This window comes from Cnephaeus nilssonii, assembly GCF_951640355.1.
Source record: "Cnephaeus nilssonii genome assembly, chromosome: 12".
Taxonomy (NCBI): Eukaryota; Metazoa; Chordata; class Mammalia; order Chiroptera; family Vespertilionidae; genus Cnephaeus; species Cnephaeus nilssonii.
Window position 1 is genome coordinate 72,102,918 of NC_137083.1, and position 21,019 is coordinate 72,123,936.

At 39.5% G+C, this 21,019-nt stretch overlaps 1 protein-coding gene across 3 annotated transcripts in view; it reads right to left on the reverse strand.

Annotated features, from left to right (window-relative positions):
* MET (MET proto-oncogene, receptor tyrosine kinase) overlaps positions 1-21,019 on the reverse strand; it is a 158,581-nt gene that overhangs the window by 100,546 nt on the left and 37,016 nt on the right. For all 3 annotated transcript variants that reach the window (XM_079786107.1, XM_079786106.1, XM_079786105.1), the window contains one exon: positions 8,847-10,061. In XM_079786107.1, coding sequence (XP_079642233.1) covers positions 8,847-10,049 — 1,203 coding nt within the window. In that variant the 5' untranslated portion in view covers positions 10,050-10,061. The remainder of the gene's footprint in view (positions 1-8,846; positions 10,062-21,019) is intronic.

Below are 21,019 nucleotides of genomic sequence, written 5' to 3' on the forward strand. Positions count from 1 at the left end.
ATAGTACATTTCTGATTCACCCCAAAAACACCACCACTTCCCACCTCTCCTATTTTCTTCTTTCTCTTGTGTTATAAGAAGGACTTACACAAATTAAACATTATGGAGGTGAGTCACTTATAACAGAAGAGAAAGACCCTCATGATCAATAAAATCAGAATGTGCCTCTTCCAGAACACAATTCAATAATTTGAATCTGCCTTTCTTTATATAAGTATTTCTTACAACAATAGCTGTTATTTATTATCTGCCATAAACTCAGTTTAGATCTTTTACAAACATTGTTGCACTTGTCCACACAATAGTCCTGCATGGAAGAAAACAGGTTCAGAGATTTTAAATAATGCTCTCATGGCCAAAGAGAAAATGGTGGGGTACAGATTTGAACCCTGATCTCTTGACTTCAGTCTTGTTACATTAGGCCATGCTGTCTCCAAAGAGCTAAATTATGGTCATCTGATTGTGCCAGGTACCTTATATACATTACCCCAGATTTTTACAAAACCCAGTGAAGTATGTGTTGTTATCCGCATGTTACAAAGGAAGGGACTGAGGCACTAAGAAGCTAAGTAATGCGGCAGAAGTCACCCAGCTGGTAGGCCAGGACTTCTCTCCAGGTGTATCTGGCACCAAATGATGCATTTTTCATTTAACTGATTAATAATTGGTCATGAAGATGACCAAGATGTTGATGAAGATATCTGCTGCAAGTCTACTCTTTCTTTCTTTTTAAAAAAATATATTTTATTGATTTTTTACAGAGAGGAAGTGAGAGGGATAGAGAGTTAGAAACATCGATGAGAGAGAAACATCAATTAGCTGCCTCCTGCACATCCCCTACTTGGGATGTCCCCACAACCAAGGTACATGCCCTTGACTGGAATCGAACCTGGGACCCCTGAGTCCGCAGGCTGATGCGCTATCCACTGAACCAAACCAGTTAGGGCTACATTAACTCTTTCAAATGGCTTACAGATAGAGCAAAACTTTGATAATGAGATTGCACAACAAACAGTGTGATATGATGATTGCACTTTCTGGTTAAGAGAGAATCCTTTTTAATTTCAACTTTGACTGAAATTAAAAATCTTTCTAAATGTATTATTCTACTTCTCTTAGTAAGTATATTATAATTTAAGAAACAGGATCTTTGCTGATTTGGGGATTTAAAAAATTCCTTTATTCAATATTCTCATTTGTAGGAGACTGGGCCAATGTGTACTGATTCTAGTTTCTTCCTGGAATAATTGTCATGTTAACAAATCCTCTATATGATACTGCTGGAGATACCAGTTAATATGCTTAAAATTAACTAAATTTTTAATACTATTTGTCCCAACTATAGTATTCTACCCACATTTGGGGCTTTATAAGTCTCCATATTACAGGGCATTTTAAAAATTACTTTATTTTGAATAATGATGTGCAGTTTAGGGACTATGCATTAGTCTCTAAAACAACTTCAATCAATTCTAAGGAGGTTAAGATATTTGACATTTGTGGGTGCATAATTTCATAAGTCTAAGTGTTGGAAGTCACTAGAAACAAACCCTTTAAGAATCACTTTCAAATGTGACACAGAAAATGGTTCCATTATGAAGATAACAATATATTCTTAGAGAACAACTGATATAATAATACTAACATTGCATGAAGGGGGATATTTGTGGCTTGAGGTAAGTTTCCAGAAACAGCCTCATATGTGAAGCACAGATAGCTTAGAGGTGAGAGTGATGTGCTCTGGAAACTATTAGATGACTCAAAAGAGGGCTTTGGTGATGTCATCAATAGGAGAAGATGTATATAGAGTTTGTATAGCTAGTGTTTCACAAAATGTCAGAGGCAGAAAGCAACATGAGTGATCTTAAATAAGCAAGTCCGGCCTGACAGACCGCCTGGACCCCTGCATTTAGAAGACCCTTCCTTAGCACACTCTTTGTCTGGTCCTGTAATATAAACCCTTTTTTAAAAAATAGTAAACCAGTTTATTTACATAATACATATTTTGCCATGCAGCTTGTGAATTGCACTCAGATGAATAACAAAGACAAGCACTATCTTGCTACTTAAAAATGCCTCATATAGAAAGATAATTGTCTCTTAAATGAGTTAACTACAACCTTATAAATCACTAGAGACAATTTAAAACAGCCATGGATAATTTTAAAATGTAAAGTCTGTCAGTAAAGAGCTTTTACATAGGTAAAATTAAAAATTTTAATAAATCCAGTAAAACAAAAATAACTTAAATCTACATTATTACAAGGCTCAGATTTGAAGGCAATTTTAAATAGTTATTCTTTAATATTAACAATGCCTTAAAATTTTTGCCAGTAGTGATGTGCACACAGTAGGTGGTCAATAAATGCTGATATACAGAAGTGTTTATATTGGCAGCAATCCATATTCATTCATTTCTATGTTACAATAAATACATCATAGTAAAGAGAATGAAAAAGGGCAGCTTTCTTACAATATTTAACACTTCCATGAAAAGATGAAATGTTTACATGGTATAATTCTTCTTACAGTCAGACCTTTTATATTTGAAAAACAGTCTTAAACACATTATGCTTTTTTATTTAATAATTCAGATGACAAGTACTAAATAATTCATACACTATAACAAAAAATCAGGAATATTTTTAAAAATTAAAATAAAACTTAAAGTTTCAATGTTTTTGAGATTTATAACAAAAATGGTCCCAGACCTAAAATAAGTGGACTTCTTCATTTTTAAATTAATTGTAAATAGTGTATTTTGTTTGGCAAAAGTGACAAAATACCTATTTTAAAAAAATAGTATCAACCGGCTGGTGTGACTGATTGAGCGGTGAACTCTGAACCAGGAGGTTGAGGCTGACCTATGAAGCAGGAAGTTGAGGTTCAATGGTAATATAAAACCTTTTTTTCACATGGAGGGAAGCTCCAGGAGGGCCAGACAACCTCACCTTGGCTGTGCTCACACTTGAAGACTAGGCAGAAGCCTCAGAGGAGTTATTGCCACATCTTTCTTTTCTTTTTTTTTTTCCAATTACAAGAGAACGTTTATTTAGAAAGTCACAGAGGTAGAAAAGGTGAGCCAGCTAGGCTGCATGGGCTCAGGAAATAGGATACAGAGGCAAAAAAAGAAAAAAAAAAAAAGAAAAAAAAAAGGCCCTTGGAGCTCAGGGGAGAGAAAAGCAAAGGTCATGTGCCTGGGGGAAAGAAGAGGGGAAGGGAAGGGCGGAGATGTGCTCCAGACACCGCATGCCAGGGAAAGAGGGGGCGAAGGTGAGGGCATGCTCCAGAGGCAAAGAACTGTTTTCCAAAGGCAAGAATTCTAGGTGAGGTCTTAGGGGAAGGTCCCAATAGAATACTCATCAGCTTTATGCCGATGCACCAAAATGAGATTTATTCTTCTGACTTCATCAGTCCTTGGGTGTGATTGGCACAAATGGCACTAACTGGATTTCTGTTATCTATCTCCCTGAGTAGGGTGATTTGCCAAATCTTTCTTAACCTTGTCCGCCGAGCACACAATAATCCCTCAATAAAGATCCGATTGATTAGTCATGTTAATAACAAAACTACAATATATGAGTCTATTCACTAAAATAGAAACTCAGTTCTAAGAAATTGTTAGAAGGGTCACCTGATATTTTGCCAAGTAAATTTGCCAAGACAAAATGGAGTCATTTTATTGCTTAGAGTCTCTCCAAACTAGTTGGATCTTGTAAGTAATTTTGTTTTTTTCTGTGAATAATGACTCTAGGTATCTCACTCTATGCTGATTATATGCTGATTACTGGAACAATCTGAGGGTTTGTGTGTGTGTGTGTGTGTGGAATGAATTCGTATATAAAACTGAGAATGTGAGTAGTCTCATTCTTGAAATAATTTTCATTTTTAGAAACCAGAGAAGATAAACAGGCAAGTAAACAGAGGAGGTTTGAAGGTATTTATCTTTATGAAATTTGGCCAGTGTAAAAGTTGGCTTCCCTTATAAGAAGCTTATGTTGGCAAGTTTTATCTTGTTTCCCACAAGAATTTCTGTGATGGGAGTGATAATGATTTCAGGTGTGGCTCGTACATTTTGGCCATTTTTTCCATGGCAATAAAACTGACCTGAATTCTATTCAATAATCCTGCCTGTTTGTTCCCCTTGGGATATTACAAAAGCCAAAGGGGTAAGATAAAGTTCAGCTGTGTTTTGAGAATTTTAGAATTGATAAATACTTTTAACATGAACAAAATAAAAAATAAGATATCAACATACCCTCATAAGTTGTCTCTTTTTAATTTTTAAGAGAACAAGATTTAAATAGCTCATGTGCTCGAGAGCCCTGGAGTAGTTCCTAATAGACACTTTTAAACTTGTGTTTCTGAAGCAATTTATAGGATGCAGGACAAGTGTTTCCTCTAGAATGCTATTAATATTACACTTTTATTTCCTAATTCCAGGTTTCTGAAAGTCCTTTTGTTTACTTCCACTTTTTCGTATTTTCTAGTGAAGGAAAGAGGCAGTCTCATGAGAATATCATTATTTCTTACAGAGTTTGCAACATATATTAAACATTGGCATGGAGAAATAAGTCTTGGTTGGGATATATATGCATGCACATTATATATATTCATAAGACTGTGGAAGGGGAAAGAGAACAGGCATGTCTGTAGTTCACCAAAAGATGAATTCATTTTCTCAGAAGTTTCTAGCTTTATAAAAAAATTACTTAAATTTCCTATCTGGGAAAGCATCCCAGACATTTCAGCAAGAGTGAGCCAAATGTTTCTGAATTCATATGCCCTTGGTACACCTCAGCAAATTACTTACTTTCTTTCACCAAGGACATGCTTAATGTTCTTCCTGCATGCAATTATAACCTTTACTACTTAGAGCGAAAACTGTTAGAATGAGATATATTTTCTTGAGGAAATCTTACTATCTGTTCATTCAATTACAATAATTAGTAGTTATTATGTTAGGAGTCATAGCCAAGTCCATATATTCAAATCTGGGTACAAACCAAAAAAGCTTAAAGCCATAATGAACTCTAAATTTGGTGCTCTTTCTTGGGCATCAAATGATGTGATAACTAGCAGGATAAATCCCAAGGTATATCTAAATCAAAGTAACAATTTTCCTAATCCTGCCTGTGAAAATACCACTTCATGTAAACATAAATAATCATATATCAAAAATAGTTATATTTATAAATATCAAATGCCAACCATACAAAAAGTACCAAACCATAACTTTGTAGAGCACTATATATTCAAATAGGAAGTCCATGACTGATGTCAAGATCCAAAAGAGGGACTTCTGGTCAAGATGATGGCATAGGTAAAATGTGATCTTCACTTCCTCCCACAACCACATAAAACTACAACTAAAATACAGAACAATCATCATTCAGCACTGCCTAAAATCTGGCTGAATGGAAGTCCTACAACTAGAGAAATAAAGAAGAAGCCACATGGAGACTGGTAGGAGGGGTGAAGAAGCAGAACAGGCTGCCCCACATTTACATGTGGCAGATAAAAATCAGGAGGGATATGTCCATTGCAGAAGTCCCACCTGAAGAGAGAGGGGTCCCAGCGCCATACGAGGCCTCCCATCCCAGGGTTCTAGTGCCAGGAAGAAAAGTCCCCATAACATCTGGCTGTAAAATACCAGCAGGGATGAGGCTGAGGAAGAACAAGGACTGCTGGAGTCCCAGGCAGTTCCTTTTAAAGGCCTGTGCACAGACTTACTCAGACTTACTCGCTCAGTGCTGGGGCAGAAGCTCAAAAAGCACTAGAGACAAATGGGGAGTCTGGTATCAGGGCAAGGGCTGGGGAGGGGTCAGCTTTATCCCAGATAGAAGTGCTGGCAGAGGCTATTGTTTCTTTGATAAACCCTTCACCCCCTTTACCCCTACAGAGTTAGTAGGCAGCCTCCATATCTGAGATTCCAACAACCTGGTTCACACTGTTTGTCCTGCCCTGGTGTTTCCCTGAGACCCAGCCCCACCCAACTTTGGGGCCTACCCAAGCAATTTCCAATGGCTTTTCCATATGAATGGCCTGTCTTGGCTCATGCTTTAGATTTTCCTAAAATCACTCAAACAAGCAGCTTCTGGCCTCAGTGCATCCTGTACCTCAAGCTAAGTAGCCCCAGGCCTGGTACTAGTAGCAGCCAGCTTTTTCCCCCAGCTTGGCCTCACCTGGCACCTCCAAGTCCAGCACAATTAGCGGCCATCTGCAGATCACATTGTAGCTTATGCCAGGTGGCCCCAGAAAGAACACAAGCAGTGACTGACCTTGGTCTGCATCTCCCCAGAGGCCCTAGACCCAGCACATTCAGTGAACAGTTTCAGACCACATTTAAAGCAACACCCAATCACATCCATAAGTGACACACTCAAGGGGTGGACTCAACTGGCAGCAGAGGCCCGCTGAAGTAAGTCCTCCTCTGTGGGGTGGGCCCCTGCACAGCTGATTCTCCTCAATTGTCGGAAATTGGTTGTTGTAGCCAGTCCTTGAAGTTGATTACCCTGGGAATAAATACCGCCAGTTGATGTGCCAACAGCAATCTAAGCTCAGCTACAAGAGAAGAGTGTACATAGCCCACACAGAGGGCACACATTTAGTGCCCAGCTTGGGGGATCAAGGAGGCTGTGTCACTGGACCCTATAGGACACCTACTGCATTAGGCCACTCCACAAGACTGGGAGATGTGGCAGTTCCACCTAATACATAGAAACAAACACAGGGAGGCTACCAACATGAGTAGACAAAGAAACAAATCCCAAATGAAAGAACAGAACAAAACTACAGAAAAAGAACTAAATAAAATGGAGACAAGCAATCTATTAGATGCAGAGTTCAAAACACTGGTTATAAGGATGCTCAATGAACTTAGTGAGAACTTCAACAGCATAAAAAATGACCAATCAGAAATGAAAGTGACACTAACTGAAATGAAGAATAATTTACAGGGAATCAACAGCACAGCAGATGAAACTGAGAATCAAATTAGCAATTTGAAATATAAGGAAGAAAAAAAAAAAACACCCACTCAGAACATAAAAAAAAAAAAAAGAATTAAAAAAAATGAGGATATTGTAAGGAACCTCTGGGACAACTTCAAGCATACCAACATTTGCATCATGAAGGTATCATAAGAAGGGAGAGAGAGAGCAAGATATTGAAAACGTATTTGAAAAAATAATGAGAGCAAATTTCCCTAACTTGGTGAAGGAAAAGACATACAAGCCCAGGAAGTGCAGAGAGTCCCAAACAAGAGGAACCCAAAGAAGGCCCACACAGGACCAGGACGCATCATAATTAAAATGCCAAAGGTTAAAGACAAAGAGAGAATCTTAAAAGCAGCAAGAGAAAAGCAGTTATCACAAGGGAGCTCCCATACTGTCAGCTGATTTCTCAACAGAAACTTTGCAGGCCAGAAGGAATTGGCAAGAAATATTCAAAGTGATGAAAAGCAAGGACCTACAACCAAGATTACTCTACCCAGCAAAGCTATCATTTAGAATTGAAGGTCAGATAAAGAGCTTCCAAGCTAAGAAAAAGCTAAAGGAGTTCATCACCACCAAACCAGTATTATATAAAATGTTAAAGGGAATTCTTTAAGAAGAACGAAAAAGATAAAAATATGAACAATAAAATGGCAAAAAATACATATATACCAAAAATTTAATCTAAAAAACAAAATAAACACACAAGCAGAACAGAAACATACTCATGGATGTAGAGAACATTTTGGCAGTTGCCATATGAGAGGGGATTTGGGGGTATGGGTGAAAAAGATGAAGGGTTTAAGAAGTACAAATTGGTTGTTACAGAATAGTAATGGGGATATAAAGTACAGCATTGTGAATATAGTCAATTATATTTTTAATAGGTATGTATGGTATGTGATTTATTGGGATGATCACTTAGTAAGTTATATAATGTCTAATCACGGGTGTACACCAGAAATCAATATAATAAGGTATGTTAACTCTAGTAGAAAAATAAAAAAAATTAAAAAAAGAATAGAAATGAAAATTAATCATGAACATTCTCAGGGCTATTTTTGGGGGGAAGGGAGAAGTATGATTCAACACTGATCCTAAACTTTTTCTCAGAAAAGCACATGTCAGAATGGCATCTCAGAAGCTTGTTTAACCAGACATTAACAGTAAAGGAAATTTACATCTAGTGAAAGTTCAAGTTCAAAAGAAATATATGGGTTTGTTTGTGTATTTTTAAAAAACACATAACAAGGATTCGGGGAGCAAGAAAATTTCCTCTCTAGCATCCCAGGTTATTTAGAAAAGTATATTAGCTCATTTGAAGATGTTTTGTTTACCAACATTTTGGAAGAGATTTTTTGGTTTGTTTTGATCTTAGTTGTTTCTTTAAGTAATGCCAAAAATATAGACCATTTATTTGCATATTAGTGAGAAAATGGTGCCTCATAAGGAAAAAGCCTTTTTAAACGTTGTAAAGACTCTACTGAGATCTTAATTATTGTGTTTTACAGAAATTGCTGTTGCGTTAAACTTTGTGTAAATCTGACCAGAACTACTCAAGCTCATATGAGAAATAAGTTTAATAATCTGAAGTGTTGGCAAATATGCAAACCCAAATTGTAAAAATACATTATTTTTTCTTTTTATTACCACATTGAGTTTTCTCAAACTGTGATTTTACTTTGAAATGAAGATTTAATTTCTAAATTTTCTTGGAAAGAATAAATAAATATTTTGGATTAAGACCATTTATCAAGCACCAAAAAGCCATTGGTATTCTTTTCTAGACTGGTACCTATTTTGATTTATACCTCATAATTTGTAAGTAAGTGGGGCATCTGTGTGACTTACCCTATTAAAGCAGTGTTCATGGTTGGGTCCATAAAAATGCTGAAGACATCTCACATTGTTTTTGTTGACGATCTTGTTGAAGAATTCATTGACATACTTGATAGGGAATGCACAGACGGCAGAGCGATTCATTGGCTCAGCAGAATCTGGCTTGCTTTGGGCAAACACTCCATAGAGAATGTCATCATTCAGGTTGGCGCCTATCTGCCTAGCGAGATGGGCCCCAGGCTTACTGACATATGCAGCTTGAAGAATATTAAACACTTCCTCCCTTGGGGATCGCTTTCTTCTCTTTTCCGTGAGAATACACTCCAGAGGCATTTCCATGTAGGAATGCAATCCAGAGTCTACGGAACAGAACCTGATTATTCTTGTGTGAAAAGACTGGGCATTGAGAGTTTCCCGTTGGACTGTCAGAAAGTAAATGAAATGGTTGCTTTCAAAGGCGTGGACATACTTGATGGGGTAAGAATCTCGGAATTCAGGTAGAACATCAATATAGGACTGGTCTGTCAAAAACTTAAAACCATCTTGAGTTTCCTTTAACCTTCTCACCGATATCGAATGCAAAGAATAATCTGGAGGGTAAGAAGCATTTATGGTATTGCCCACGAAGAAGTTGATGAACCGGTGCTTTTCAGACATCAGGACCTTGGTTCCCAGGGCACTCACCACACAGTCAGGACACTGGCTGGGCTCTTCTTCTGTCTGTGGGGAGTACATGCAGTGTACCTCGGACTGTATGTCAGCAGGATTGGAGGCAGGAAGGACGTGTCGCTGGCAGGTCCCTCTGCGAACGCTGCCACAGCTAATGAGTTGATCGTCATAGTACGTGTCAACAAGCAGAGCCATGTTGATGTTATCTTTCCAAACGCCGCCAGAAACATTGGCTTGGTGGCTGCAATCCTGGCATGGGAAACAATCCGGGTGTTCCAGCATGGGCCCCGTCTTGTACTCAGCAACCTTCTGAAGGTCTGTGTCATTTAAAACATAAATGTAGTTAACGGCACCGAGGTAAATGTGATGCTTGTGTAAAACGACGTTCTGGATGGGCGTTTCCGCAGTGAAGTTGGGAAGCTGATACTTCATGTTCACATTCATCTCAGACTTCACTAGTGCCTCCTTGCACTCCCCATCACTCTTCCGCACCAAGGTCATCAGAAGCACAAGGATGCCAGGTGTAAGCACGGTAGGAGCCTTCATGGTAGAGCTTATCTGCCAAAACACATACAAGGAGAGAGCAATTTAGTTGTCATTAGAAACAAAGGAGATATGGAAAGAACTATACCAGTGAAGCTATCAGAAACAAAGCTTCCTCACTGAAAATTTTACATCGGGTGAAAACAAAAACTCTAGCTGATTTCACATAAAGATGCATTGTGCCATTGGACATGACTCCACATAGTTTAATTTTAGAACTCAAGCCAGAATGAGTAATTTTAGAGACCCATTATGAGAGGCAAACAATGTTCTGTATTAAGAATGATAGTGCAACCAAGTTAGACTCATTCAGCAATGAAGTCAGAAACATAAGAAATTTCTTTCTTAACCCTTTGCTGTTTGTTTAATGTGGTTTAATACCTGTGGTTAATGACTAGGTTGATATTCAAAATTTTCAGTCAAGTAAAGGGATTGTGGTTCAGATTCATTTATTCTAGAAATCACAGCAGGCATTGTTTCCTTGGGAGCATGTAGAATTACGAGGCTAAATTTAGTTTCCTTTTGGAACAAAACAATCATAAATTCTAGAAGCAAATGGTCACATGCTGTTTATAATAGGATTTTGTGTGCAGATGAAAGGTATGGTTATAATTCAGCTATAGTTGACCTATTGTTTTGGATAGACAAATGCTTAACTTAATGTAAGATCATGGGAACATAAAAACAGTAAGCTGAAAATGTATAAAATAAAATTAACATTCAGGACTAAAGTCCTAGGATTATTTCACAGGGAAAAACAGCATATTGTTTATTACCAAGTCAAAAGCTATTTAGTAAAAAGAACATTATTTTAACATTGTTTTATGCATATGAATAATATTTTCTACTAGGAAGCAGAGAGGATTTGTGATTCAGTTTTTAAAATTTTCATGTACACAAGTTATAAACATTGCAAATTCTACTTATAATAATTACAGACGGGTAGTAGGCTGGAAGGATAGGCATTAGAATGAATAGAAACTAAGTAGCACTTATTTATTTCCCCTTTTTAATGCATAAATCTGATAGACAATGGGAGCATCTAAAACATACTAGATATTATAATGATTCTGAAGTCTACCCTTGGGCCTACAAAAATCACAACAGAATTCATGCTTGCACTATGGGAAATGGGAGATGGCCCCTACCCTTCAGTGAACCTACTATGTGGTTGAGAGATAACACACATATGCAAATAACTATGATACCTGGCATTATAATACCCTGCATAGCACAAACCAAATGCTAAACGCATCAAGAGAGGGAGGCATGGCCTGTACGTAGGATTGCTATGATTATGAGAAATAGAGACAAGTCTAAGTGTTGGAAGGTTCAGAAGAAAAAGGACAAGGTCTGTTTGGCTCATCACTATATCCCAAGTACCTGGCACAGAGTCTAGAACACAGTAGATGTTAAATAAATACACGTTGAATAAAAATTAAGCGATAAGTTCAAAGTCACAGAAAAGGTAAATATAGTAGCCAGAACTTAAATCCAAATATTGTGGACTAAAAAAATCAAAGTAATTATACTCTACTAAATTTTATAGGAATTGGGGTTTTATTTAAGAGGTAATAGAAAGTCATTGAAGGGTTTTGGGCGGTAGAGCCATATAACCCAGGTTTTACTCTAGGAGGACTGATCTGGAGGCAAGGTGGTTTGGAGCAGGGAGAAGCTGGCAGCGGGAAGACCAGACGGCACACTATTCTAACAGCCCATAACCAGGTCACAAGGCCCAGCCAAGGTGGTGGCACCAAATAATAGAAAGGGATGAATGAGAGACATACATGAATACAACTGACACCTAAATTGGTGGAGTACAAAGGAGAAGGCAAAGATGATTAGTGGTCATCTGGGAAAAAGTGGAACAAGTTACAAAACTAGTGTAGTCAGTAGGAGGAGGTTGGGTTGAAGACAGAGGGATATAACGAGTTGGGTTTAAACATGTTGAGTTTGATATGATTTTGAGAAATGTGTGAAAATATTCTAATATAGGAATGACTAGTATATTTTTAAATTGTTCATCAGGAAGTAGGTGTCCAGAATAAGTGAAGAATGAAGATTCCAAGCAGACAGAGCATTTGTGTCAAACAGTAGAGGAGAATAAGGAAAGGATTCTGAGGAGAAGCCTGCCCTCACTGGGAAATAGGCACAATTGGTCTTGGTTGAGACCATATCCGTCTTGGGTGAGACAGTGGCAAATGGAAGCTTGAGTGCCAAGTATCTTTCATCTCTGAACTAGAAAAAATGAACATTCGGGACTCAGCCTTGCTGGACTAACTGGGATGCTAGATTGACTACAAGTAAACTTTGCGTGTTATCTGCACAGTCGTGATGGTTAAAACCAAGAGTATGCTCATGGGGAGATAAGGTGAAAGAAGAGAAGACAAATGAACCAAATCTTGGGAAAAACAGTGAAGGAGTTAATAAAAGGTAAGTTTAGTGAGGCATCAAGCAAACCTGTATTTCATAGTCACAGAAGCCAGGCCAGGGGAGAGGCTCGAGGAGGAGGATGTGGTCCACACGTAAGCTCTTTGGTGACCTTCATGAGTAGTTTTTCAGTAGATTCAATAGTGGTGTTGGACACTAAATTGCAAAGGAATGTGTGGTGAGGAAGTAGAATGTTTGTTAAAGGAATGACAAGAGGAAGGCAATACCAGGGTAAAGAGTTTATTCTTAAATTGTAGAAAAGACATGTGCTTATTTGTGGATCTCCTTTTCTTCCACTAACATGTATTGGTGCCTACTAAGGGTTAAGCAGGGTAGGAGCGCTGGGAATTCAGACATGGGGCCTCCCCCTAGGAAGCTCATGGTCACTCGGTGGAGGCATGGGTTTATAGATGGCGATGGGGATGTGTAGGAAGGGCAGCCAACCTGGAAGTAATGCTAGAGCTGAGGCATGAAGGAGGCTAAAGAACGGACATTCCTAGGAGGCAGAGCAGTTTGTGCAAAGATATAGAGGCAAACGGGAGCACATGGCCTGGTCAGGAGAAATGAAAGTAGTTGAGCCTGGAGAGGTGGGGAAATCAAAGAGGGCAAATGAGGGAGAGAGAAACTGTTGGAGCAGCACTCCAAAGGAACAAAAAGAGGCGTTTTCAAGAGCCCTGGGACGTAAGACAAGTCACTCTCTCTGAGACAGAGGAGAGGATCAGAAATCAGATGAAGTATAGGGACACTAAAGGAGTTCAGGGCACATGATCTCAAACGTTAACAAATAAATTACAGTATATGACCATCTGCTGAAAGTGATGAAGACAGCAAGGGCTTAGGGACTTCAGGGTGGAGGAGGAGGAGATTTAGAATAGCTACAGTAGGGCATGCAAACTGAGATCAGCAAGAAATGAGAGAAAAGATTGCTTAGTAGTTCTGAGTACTCCTTTGAGATAAAATACAATGTATTCTGACTTCCTCTTCATGTTTATGAAAGATATGGAAGAAACCTAAGGCAGAAAGTAAGGACATAATGATTTCAGGTTCCAAAAGAAGGCACTTGATTAGGTATATAGGCTTTGAAGGCTAGAAAACTAGTTGGTCCAAAGGGCAAAAAAAAGCTTCCTTAGGGTAAAAAAAAGTGGAACAGAAATCATATAATAAAAATAACATGTTGAGTGCTTATCATATGCCAGGCATTCTGCCTAAACCATCTGAATTATTCTTTATAAACATCCTGTAAAATAGGAAGTATTATTATTCTCCGCTTTTAGATGAGCAAACTCGCCCAAAGTAACACAGTTAGAATCAGATTCAATCCCATGTCTGGCTGATAGGAATCTGTCCAGACTCTTAAATGCTTCACTAACACTGAAGTGGCTTCCCTTACTAAGCAGAAGTTAGACAATCAGAGCTCTGGTGATAGCCCTTACCCTCTCTAGCTGTGTGCTTTCAGGCAATTCATCTACCTCTTAAATGCCAGGGTTTGATATCTTCACATCATTATCTATAACTAGAGGCCCGGTGCATGGAATTTGTGCACGGGGGGTGTGTGCCTCAGCCCAGCCTGAACCCTCTCCAATCTGGGGCATCCCTCTCACAGTCCAGAACTGCTGGCTCCCAACTGCTCGCCTGCCTGCCTTCCTGATTGCCCCTAACTGCTTCTGCCTGCCAGCCTGATCACCCGCTAACCACTCCCCTGCCAGCCTGATTGATGCCTAACTGCCCTCCCCTGCAGGCTTGGTCACCCCTAACTGCCCTCCCCTGCAGGCCTGGTCACCCCTAACTGTCCTCCCCTGCAGGCCTGGTCACCCCTAACTGCCCTCCTCTGCAGGCCTGGTCCCCGCCCCCCCCCCAACTGCTCTCCCCTGCAGGCCTGGGTCCCCCCCAACTGCCCTTCCCGGGAGGCCCGGTCGCCCCCAACTTCCCTCCTCTGCAGGCCTGGTCACCCCTAAATGCCCTCCCCTGCAGGCTTGATCACCCCCCCAACTGCCCTCCCTTGCAGGCCTGGTCCCTCCCAAAGGCCCTCCCCTGCTGGCCATCTTGTGGCAGCCATCTTGTGTGTTGGAGTGATAGTCAATTTGCATATTACTCTTTTATTAGATAGGATAGAGGCCTGGTGAACAGGTGGGGGCCGGCTGGTTTGCCCTGAAGGGTGTCCCGGATCAGGGTGGGGGTTCCCTTGGGGTATGGGGCAGCCTGGGTGAGGGGCCTGTGGTGGTTTGCAGGCCAGCCACGCCCCCTGGCGACCCAAGCAGAGGCCCTGGTATCTGGGATTTATTTATCTTCTGTAATTGAAACTTTGTAGCCTTGAGTGGAGGCCAAGGCAGTCCAGGGCTGCGAAAGCTTGGCTTCTTCCATCGCTGGGGGCAACTCAAGCCTCCTGCTCTCTCCAGCTCCATGGCTGCCACCATTTTTGTTGGGATTTATTTATCTTCTATAATTGAAACTTTGTAGCCTTGAGTGGAGGCCTGGGCCTGCCAGGGTGTGCGGAAAGCTTGGCTTCCTCCATTGCCAGGGAAACCCAAGCCTCCTGCTCGCTCTGTGGCTACAGCCATCTTGGCTGGGTTAATTTGCATACTCGCTCCTGATTGGCTGGTGGGCGGGGCTTGTGGGTGTAGCGGAGTGATGGTTAATTTGCATATCACTCTTTTATTAGATTGGATAATAAAAGCGTAATATGATAATTAAACCAGACATCCAAATGACCTTCCGGACGTCCTTCCAGATGACCTTCTGGATGAAGCTGGGGCTGCGAGGGCTGAGCCCCTTGCATAAATTTTTTTGTGCATCAGGCCTCTAGTCTATATATATATATAAAAGTCTAAGTGACCAACTGCCGACTGTCCAGTAGCTATGACGTGCAATGACCACCGGGGGCAGATGCTCAACACACAGGCATGGAAACATGGAACAGGCTGATGAATCTCAGAGAGAAAGGAGAGGGGAAAGGGTGGGAAGAGATTAACCAAAGATCTTATATGCATACTAGAGGCCTGGTGCACAGATTCGTGCACTGGTGGGTCCCTTGACCTGGCCTGCAGGAATAGGGCTGAAACCAGCAGTCTGATATCTCCCGAGGGGTCCCGGATTGCAAGAGGGCGCAGGCTAGGCCGAGGGACCTCACTGGTGCGCAAATTTGTGCACTGGGCCTCTAGTTTTAAATAACAAAAAGAGATCACATCTTTGAAAGCACTTTGTTATATAGTGTATATAACAATAAAGAGAGGTGTTTACTTGCTATTTTTATGTATAGTTCTCATTGTTTTGAAATGAACACATTCCCTTTCAATTTAGTGTCTAATACCACTAGAAATTTTTTAGCACTGATGGGGGGGAGAATGACAAGAAGTAGGAAAAAAAAGAATTTGGGGCAAGTTGTCCTTTTAGAAGATAAATATAAACTGTAAACAAACTGCAAATGTACATCTAAACCTTCTAGACTATATTAGGCAGAAAAATTAAATGCACTTCTCAATATGGTACTGGTATATCTTTAAAATTGGAAACATTAGCCAAACATATTATTTCTCACCATATTTCCTGTAGGAAAAAATAATAAGAAAAAAAATAAATGAACTATTACTGTCAAAAGAAAAAAAAAAGGCATAACAACCAATTTGCATCTTAGTTGATGTCCATTAATGCAGTGCAGAGAAAAAAATGACTTTTTTTTTCTTTCCAAGTTTGCTGAAGGAGCCTTCAAAATGATCTTTATAAAAAACTAGTAGCCTGGCACACAAATTCATGCACATTGAAAGGAAATTAATTAGAAGAAATATTTTAGTATCATTGTTCTCCCTTTCTCTGTAATAGAAGTGTTAACCAAATTCACGATCGACAATGACAGATCGAAACACATGCATGCAATTGGCACCAGCCAGAGCTTTATATATATATAGATAAACTTGCTTAATTAAACCTGCTTTCTGATTTAGCTAAAATTTTTCCAGCCCAGTGAAGCACCCCAATTTCTCTTTCAGGTAACTGTCAGCAACACAGCAGTAAATATCAACATGCAGCAGATTATTATTGTAGCTCACGCAGGGAGAACAAAGGGTAAAATATTTAACTACATCAGTGTTTGACTATATTCTGCGCAGTGAGAAAACCCGAAGTCATTTTCAAGGTCCACCATTTCTTATTTCTTTTTAGTCAGGTCAAGTTTCTAAGCTTTCTAAATTTCCATTTTCTGGCTAATGAAAAGAAAATAGGATTCTACCGAGTCTCCTATCTACCTATTCCAGGACTTCTGTGAAGGATCAAATGAGATGAGGTATGGGAAAATGCTTCACAGACATTTGATTAATGTGTAAAATGTTTGCACCTGACCATAAAGCAAGTCATGTTCCTGGGCTGAAGACACTCCAAGGAGGCTAGTCGCTAGGGAGAGGAAGCTGGGCGTTGCTACATGACGTCATTACCCAGCGCCCACTGTTTCCAGGCTGGGCTGGGCTGTGGGCCACATTTTGCCATCTCCCATGGGCTCTCAGCAGTGTCGGCTGTGATTTGGTGGGCTGTTGTTCCAGGGTGGTGATGAGCCCTGTGTCCCACTTGGGTAAGGTGACCAGATTTTAACATTGGTAAAGCGGGACACCATTGACCGGGGGTAGGGGGGTGGGGGGGTGGGGGGGAGGGTTCTTGATTAAAAATTTGGTCTATATGGAGCAACAAAAATTTTCAGAGAACGCAAAAATAGTATTGTAATATATATTTTTTTTAAATTTCAACATAAGTACAATTTACAAATATAATAAATAAAAAAATTATGTATAGTATTATTTTATTCTTTGGCACATTTCTCATTTGAGTGAATTTTTTTTAGTAGATTGCTGTTGTTGTTTAAAAGGTCATGAAATTTTTCACAAGAATTTGTTAAATTATATTTCACACATAAAATGGCTTTCAAAGTCTCAACACTTAATTGTGATTTTTCTGATGTCCACACTTTATTTACCGTAGAAAAAACGCGTTCAGTCGCAGCATTAGTTCCTGGTAAGGACAGCGCGTATTCCACAATTTTTAGTGCATTATTTATCCTGGCTAAATAGCCACATGGCCGCCGAAAACCTTATATCCCCTTCCCGTTCTCCCGCCGTTACCTAGCTTGTTGTGCATTCTTTCCAAAAATCGGGACTTTTTTAAAACGCCGCGGGACGCGGGACGAATTGTTAAAAATCGGGACTGTCCCGCCAAAAGCGGGACATCTGGTCTCCTTACACTTGGGGGAAGCCGAGTGTTGCTTTGTAGGCGCCAGGTCTGCAGTGCCATTTCTCTGTAAATGGCCAGTGCGTGTCATGGCAGCTCCTGCGTTGAGTGTCTGCCCCCTGGTGGTCAGTGTGTGTCATTGTGACTGGTTGGACAGTCAGACACTTAGCATATTAGCCTTTTATGTATATAGTAGGTTCTTGGGTTACTTCAGAGATCCGTTCCTGCGGCATGACATAACGCGATTTTCGCCAAAGACAGAACCCACCTACATAAGCACCTATGTCACTCACATGGAGCACATACACAGCAGTAATGAAGTGAAACAGTAAAAAAATTTAAAAGAAAGATTACAATTCCTGACCTTTACTTGTGGTAAATAAATAATAAAAAACATAAAACACATATGTACGTACGTCAACATGACGGAACTTTTTTTAAATAAATACTGTAAATGAGAGATGGCAAGCAACCACGTACGTCAAGTCCGACGTAACCTGAGGACTGCCCATATAGATAAAAATCTGAGGTATTATATTAAATTACATTTAAAAAATAAGGTTCATATCTTAAGGTTGGTACAGAAGTCACTCATGGTACTAAACCTCAATGAACTAGAATCCAAGAAAATGTACAAATGTAGTAATGAGCTTTTTAAAAAAATCCTCACTGGAGGGCATGCTTATTGATTTTGATCTTTAGAGACAGCAGAAGGAAGAGGAAAACAAAGAGAGAGGGAGAGAGGGAAGGAGGTAGAGGGGGGAGAGAGAGAGAGAGAGAGAGGAAAAGACAGAAACATCAATTGGTTACCTTTCTATAACACCCTGACCCGGGGATCAAACCCACAATCTAGGTATGTGCCCTGACCAGGAATCGAACCTGCAACCTTTCAGTGTATGGAACAATGCTCCAAGCACCTGAGCCACACCAGCCAGGGCAGTAGTGGGCTTTTTGTTATCTCACTTGATAACAAATCATACGAAGACCAATAGGGAAGGAGGATGTTTTTTCTATTTAAAGCAAAAGCCTTGCAGAACACCCCTGGAGTTAGTAACCCAGTCTCCTAAGCCTTCTTTAGATTTTCTTGCTAGCAAATGGGGATGCCATTTTTTAGATTGAGAAGTCAAAGAAAAGGTTAATCTTTTTTTTTTTTTAATTATTAAAGCCAAAAAAACACACACTGAGATTCAAGACCATTGTCCACAACATGATTTTTAATTAGAATACAGGTTTCTGTTTAATCTTCAGACAATGAGAAAACTTGATTACTTGATTACCCCATTTCCTTGATTATTTCAACTTAGCAAAGGGGTCAGACTAGATCTTTTCTGGGAAATGTTTGTGTCATTCATATGGAATGGAGGGAGAACTTTCTAAAGTATCTGTTGCTGAGCTGTGTACCCCAGGGACACTGACAGTTAACTGAGTGACAGCTGAATAGGCAAGTGCACAGGCTCTGGAGACAGACTGTTTGAATCTATTCACTGTATAACCTTGGGCAACTAACTTCTATGAGCCTCTGTTTTTTCATTTGAAATATGCACATGATTACAGTACATACTTCACTTGTTGTGATGATTACTCTGAGGATTACATGAGTTAATGCATGCAAGCCAGCAAGACCAGTGCTTGGCACACAGAAGGCCAATAAATGTTTTCTGTTATTACTGCTTGTTCATACCCTCAATAAACACTTTTGGAGCATCTACTATGTTCTAGATATTGTACAGAGTACTAAAGTCACAAAAATGAAAAAAAAAAAAAAGTGTCAGTGAAATCTCAGACTAGCGGAGGATGCAGACAAACAAACCACAGTTTAAACTCAATGTCAAAAGGTCAATGTGGCCCCAAAAGGGGAATGCTTAAGGAGGCTAGTGGAGGCTTGTGGGCTTTACCAATCAATCAATCATGGTCCTTTCCTCACAGTGCTTTCACAGTACTGAGGGGCAGCATGAGGAAGAACTTGAGTTTCAGCAGTGGCAGTGCAGCCAAATACTTGTATGGGACAATTCCTTTGGCCTCAGTTGCTTTCTTATTTGTAAAATGATAGTGTGGAACCAGTCGTGTACTGGAGCCCTCGGGCACTGGCGCGTGACAGCCTATTATGTGCATCTCTTCCCAGCGCACATTCAGCAATTTGCAATTGGGAATACTCCCAGTTTGCAATTGGGAATACTCCCAGTTTGCAATTGGGAATGGGGGAGTATTTACACCATAGAAATAGGCCAGCACTACAAATCAGGGCTTTTTTTCCTCTGCTGGAGGGACAGTTATTAAATATTTACAAGCATACTCCTGGGTTGAACTTATGAACTCCAAAGTATTTTCCAACTCCAATAATTTTCAACTCTGAGATGGTTTTCTACAATTACATTTTATACCACTGCCATTTTATTTGTCATATATTGCTTTCATTTCTCCATTTCTATAATCTGCCAGATCAAGCTGTGTGAGCAATTTTAGTATTTATATTGGTAGTGATTCCAGAAATACTTTTGCTTTTCATATACTTTTATCTTGATATATTTATTCCTGTGGTGTGCCTGGATAAGGCTTTCAATACAGAATGTCTCTTTTTACTGTTTGTTTTTTTCTTTCTGTCTGAAATAGTGCTGGCCATTTAACCAACTATGAGTTCTTTACTAAAAGAAAATGTAAAGATGATTCAAACAGACTGACTAATTTATTCTCTCAAAATGTTGTGCACATACATAGTAGATGAAACTGAATCATACATAAATCATTTCTTTATTTCTTTTCAGTTGGTAGTTAAGATAATTTTACTGGCAAAACATTTCCTAGGAGTGATCATCTCAATGGCACCTTGGTCATGAATCTACTGGTATTTAAGAGTATTTCAGCTCAGCCTAAACTTAAGATCAGCTACTCAACTCTGTCTGCCATCTATCTGCTTCTAGTTTTCTCATGAAACCAGCTTACTTTTGTCTTTTCACCCCTTAGAAATCTAGCAGTATATTTAATTTTCTAAGAATTTATTGAATAACTATCTGAGCCTATCTTCACTATTGTCATCATCATTGTTCTCATCATTATCAACAAAATCTTGTCAGAAAGCATAAACGTGTGCTGTATTCAAGTACTGATTCCTTAGGAAAAACCACAAGTATAATGAATACATTTTGTAAGAGAGAGACTTCCCCATCGTTGACATAGGTAACTTTGCTTTCTTTATGAATTGATTTTCTTATAAATCATATTTCATAAAAACACAGATGGTGTCTTATAGTTTATAAAATATTATCAATTACATCATCTCTTCTAATCTGCATGATCTCTTTGAAGGTAAGCATTATTTTCCATGTTTTCAGATGATA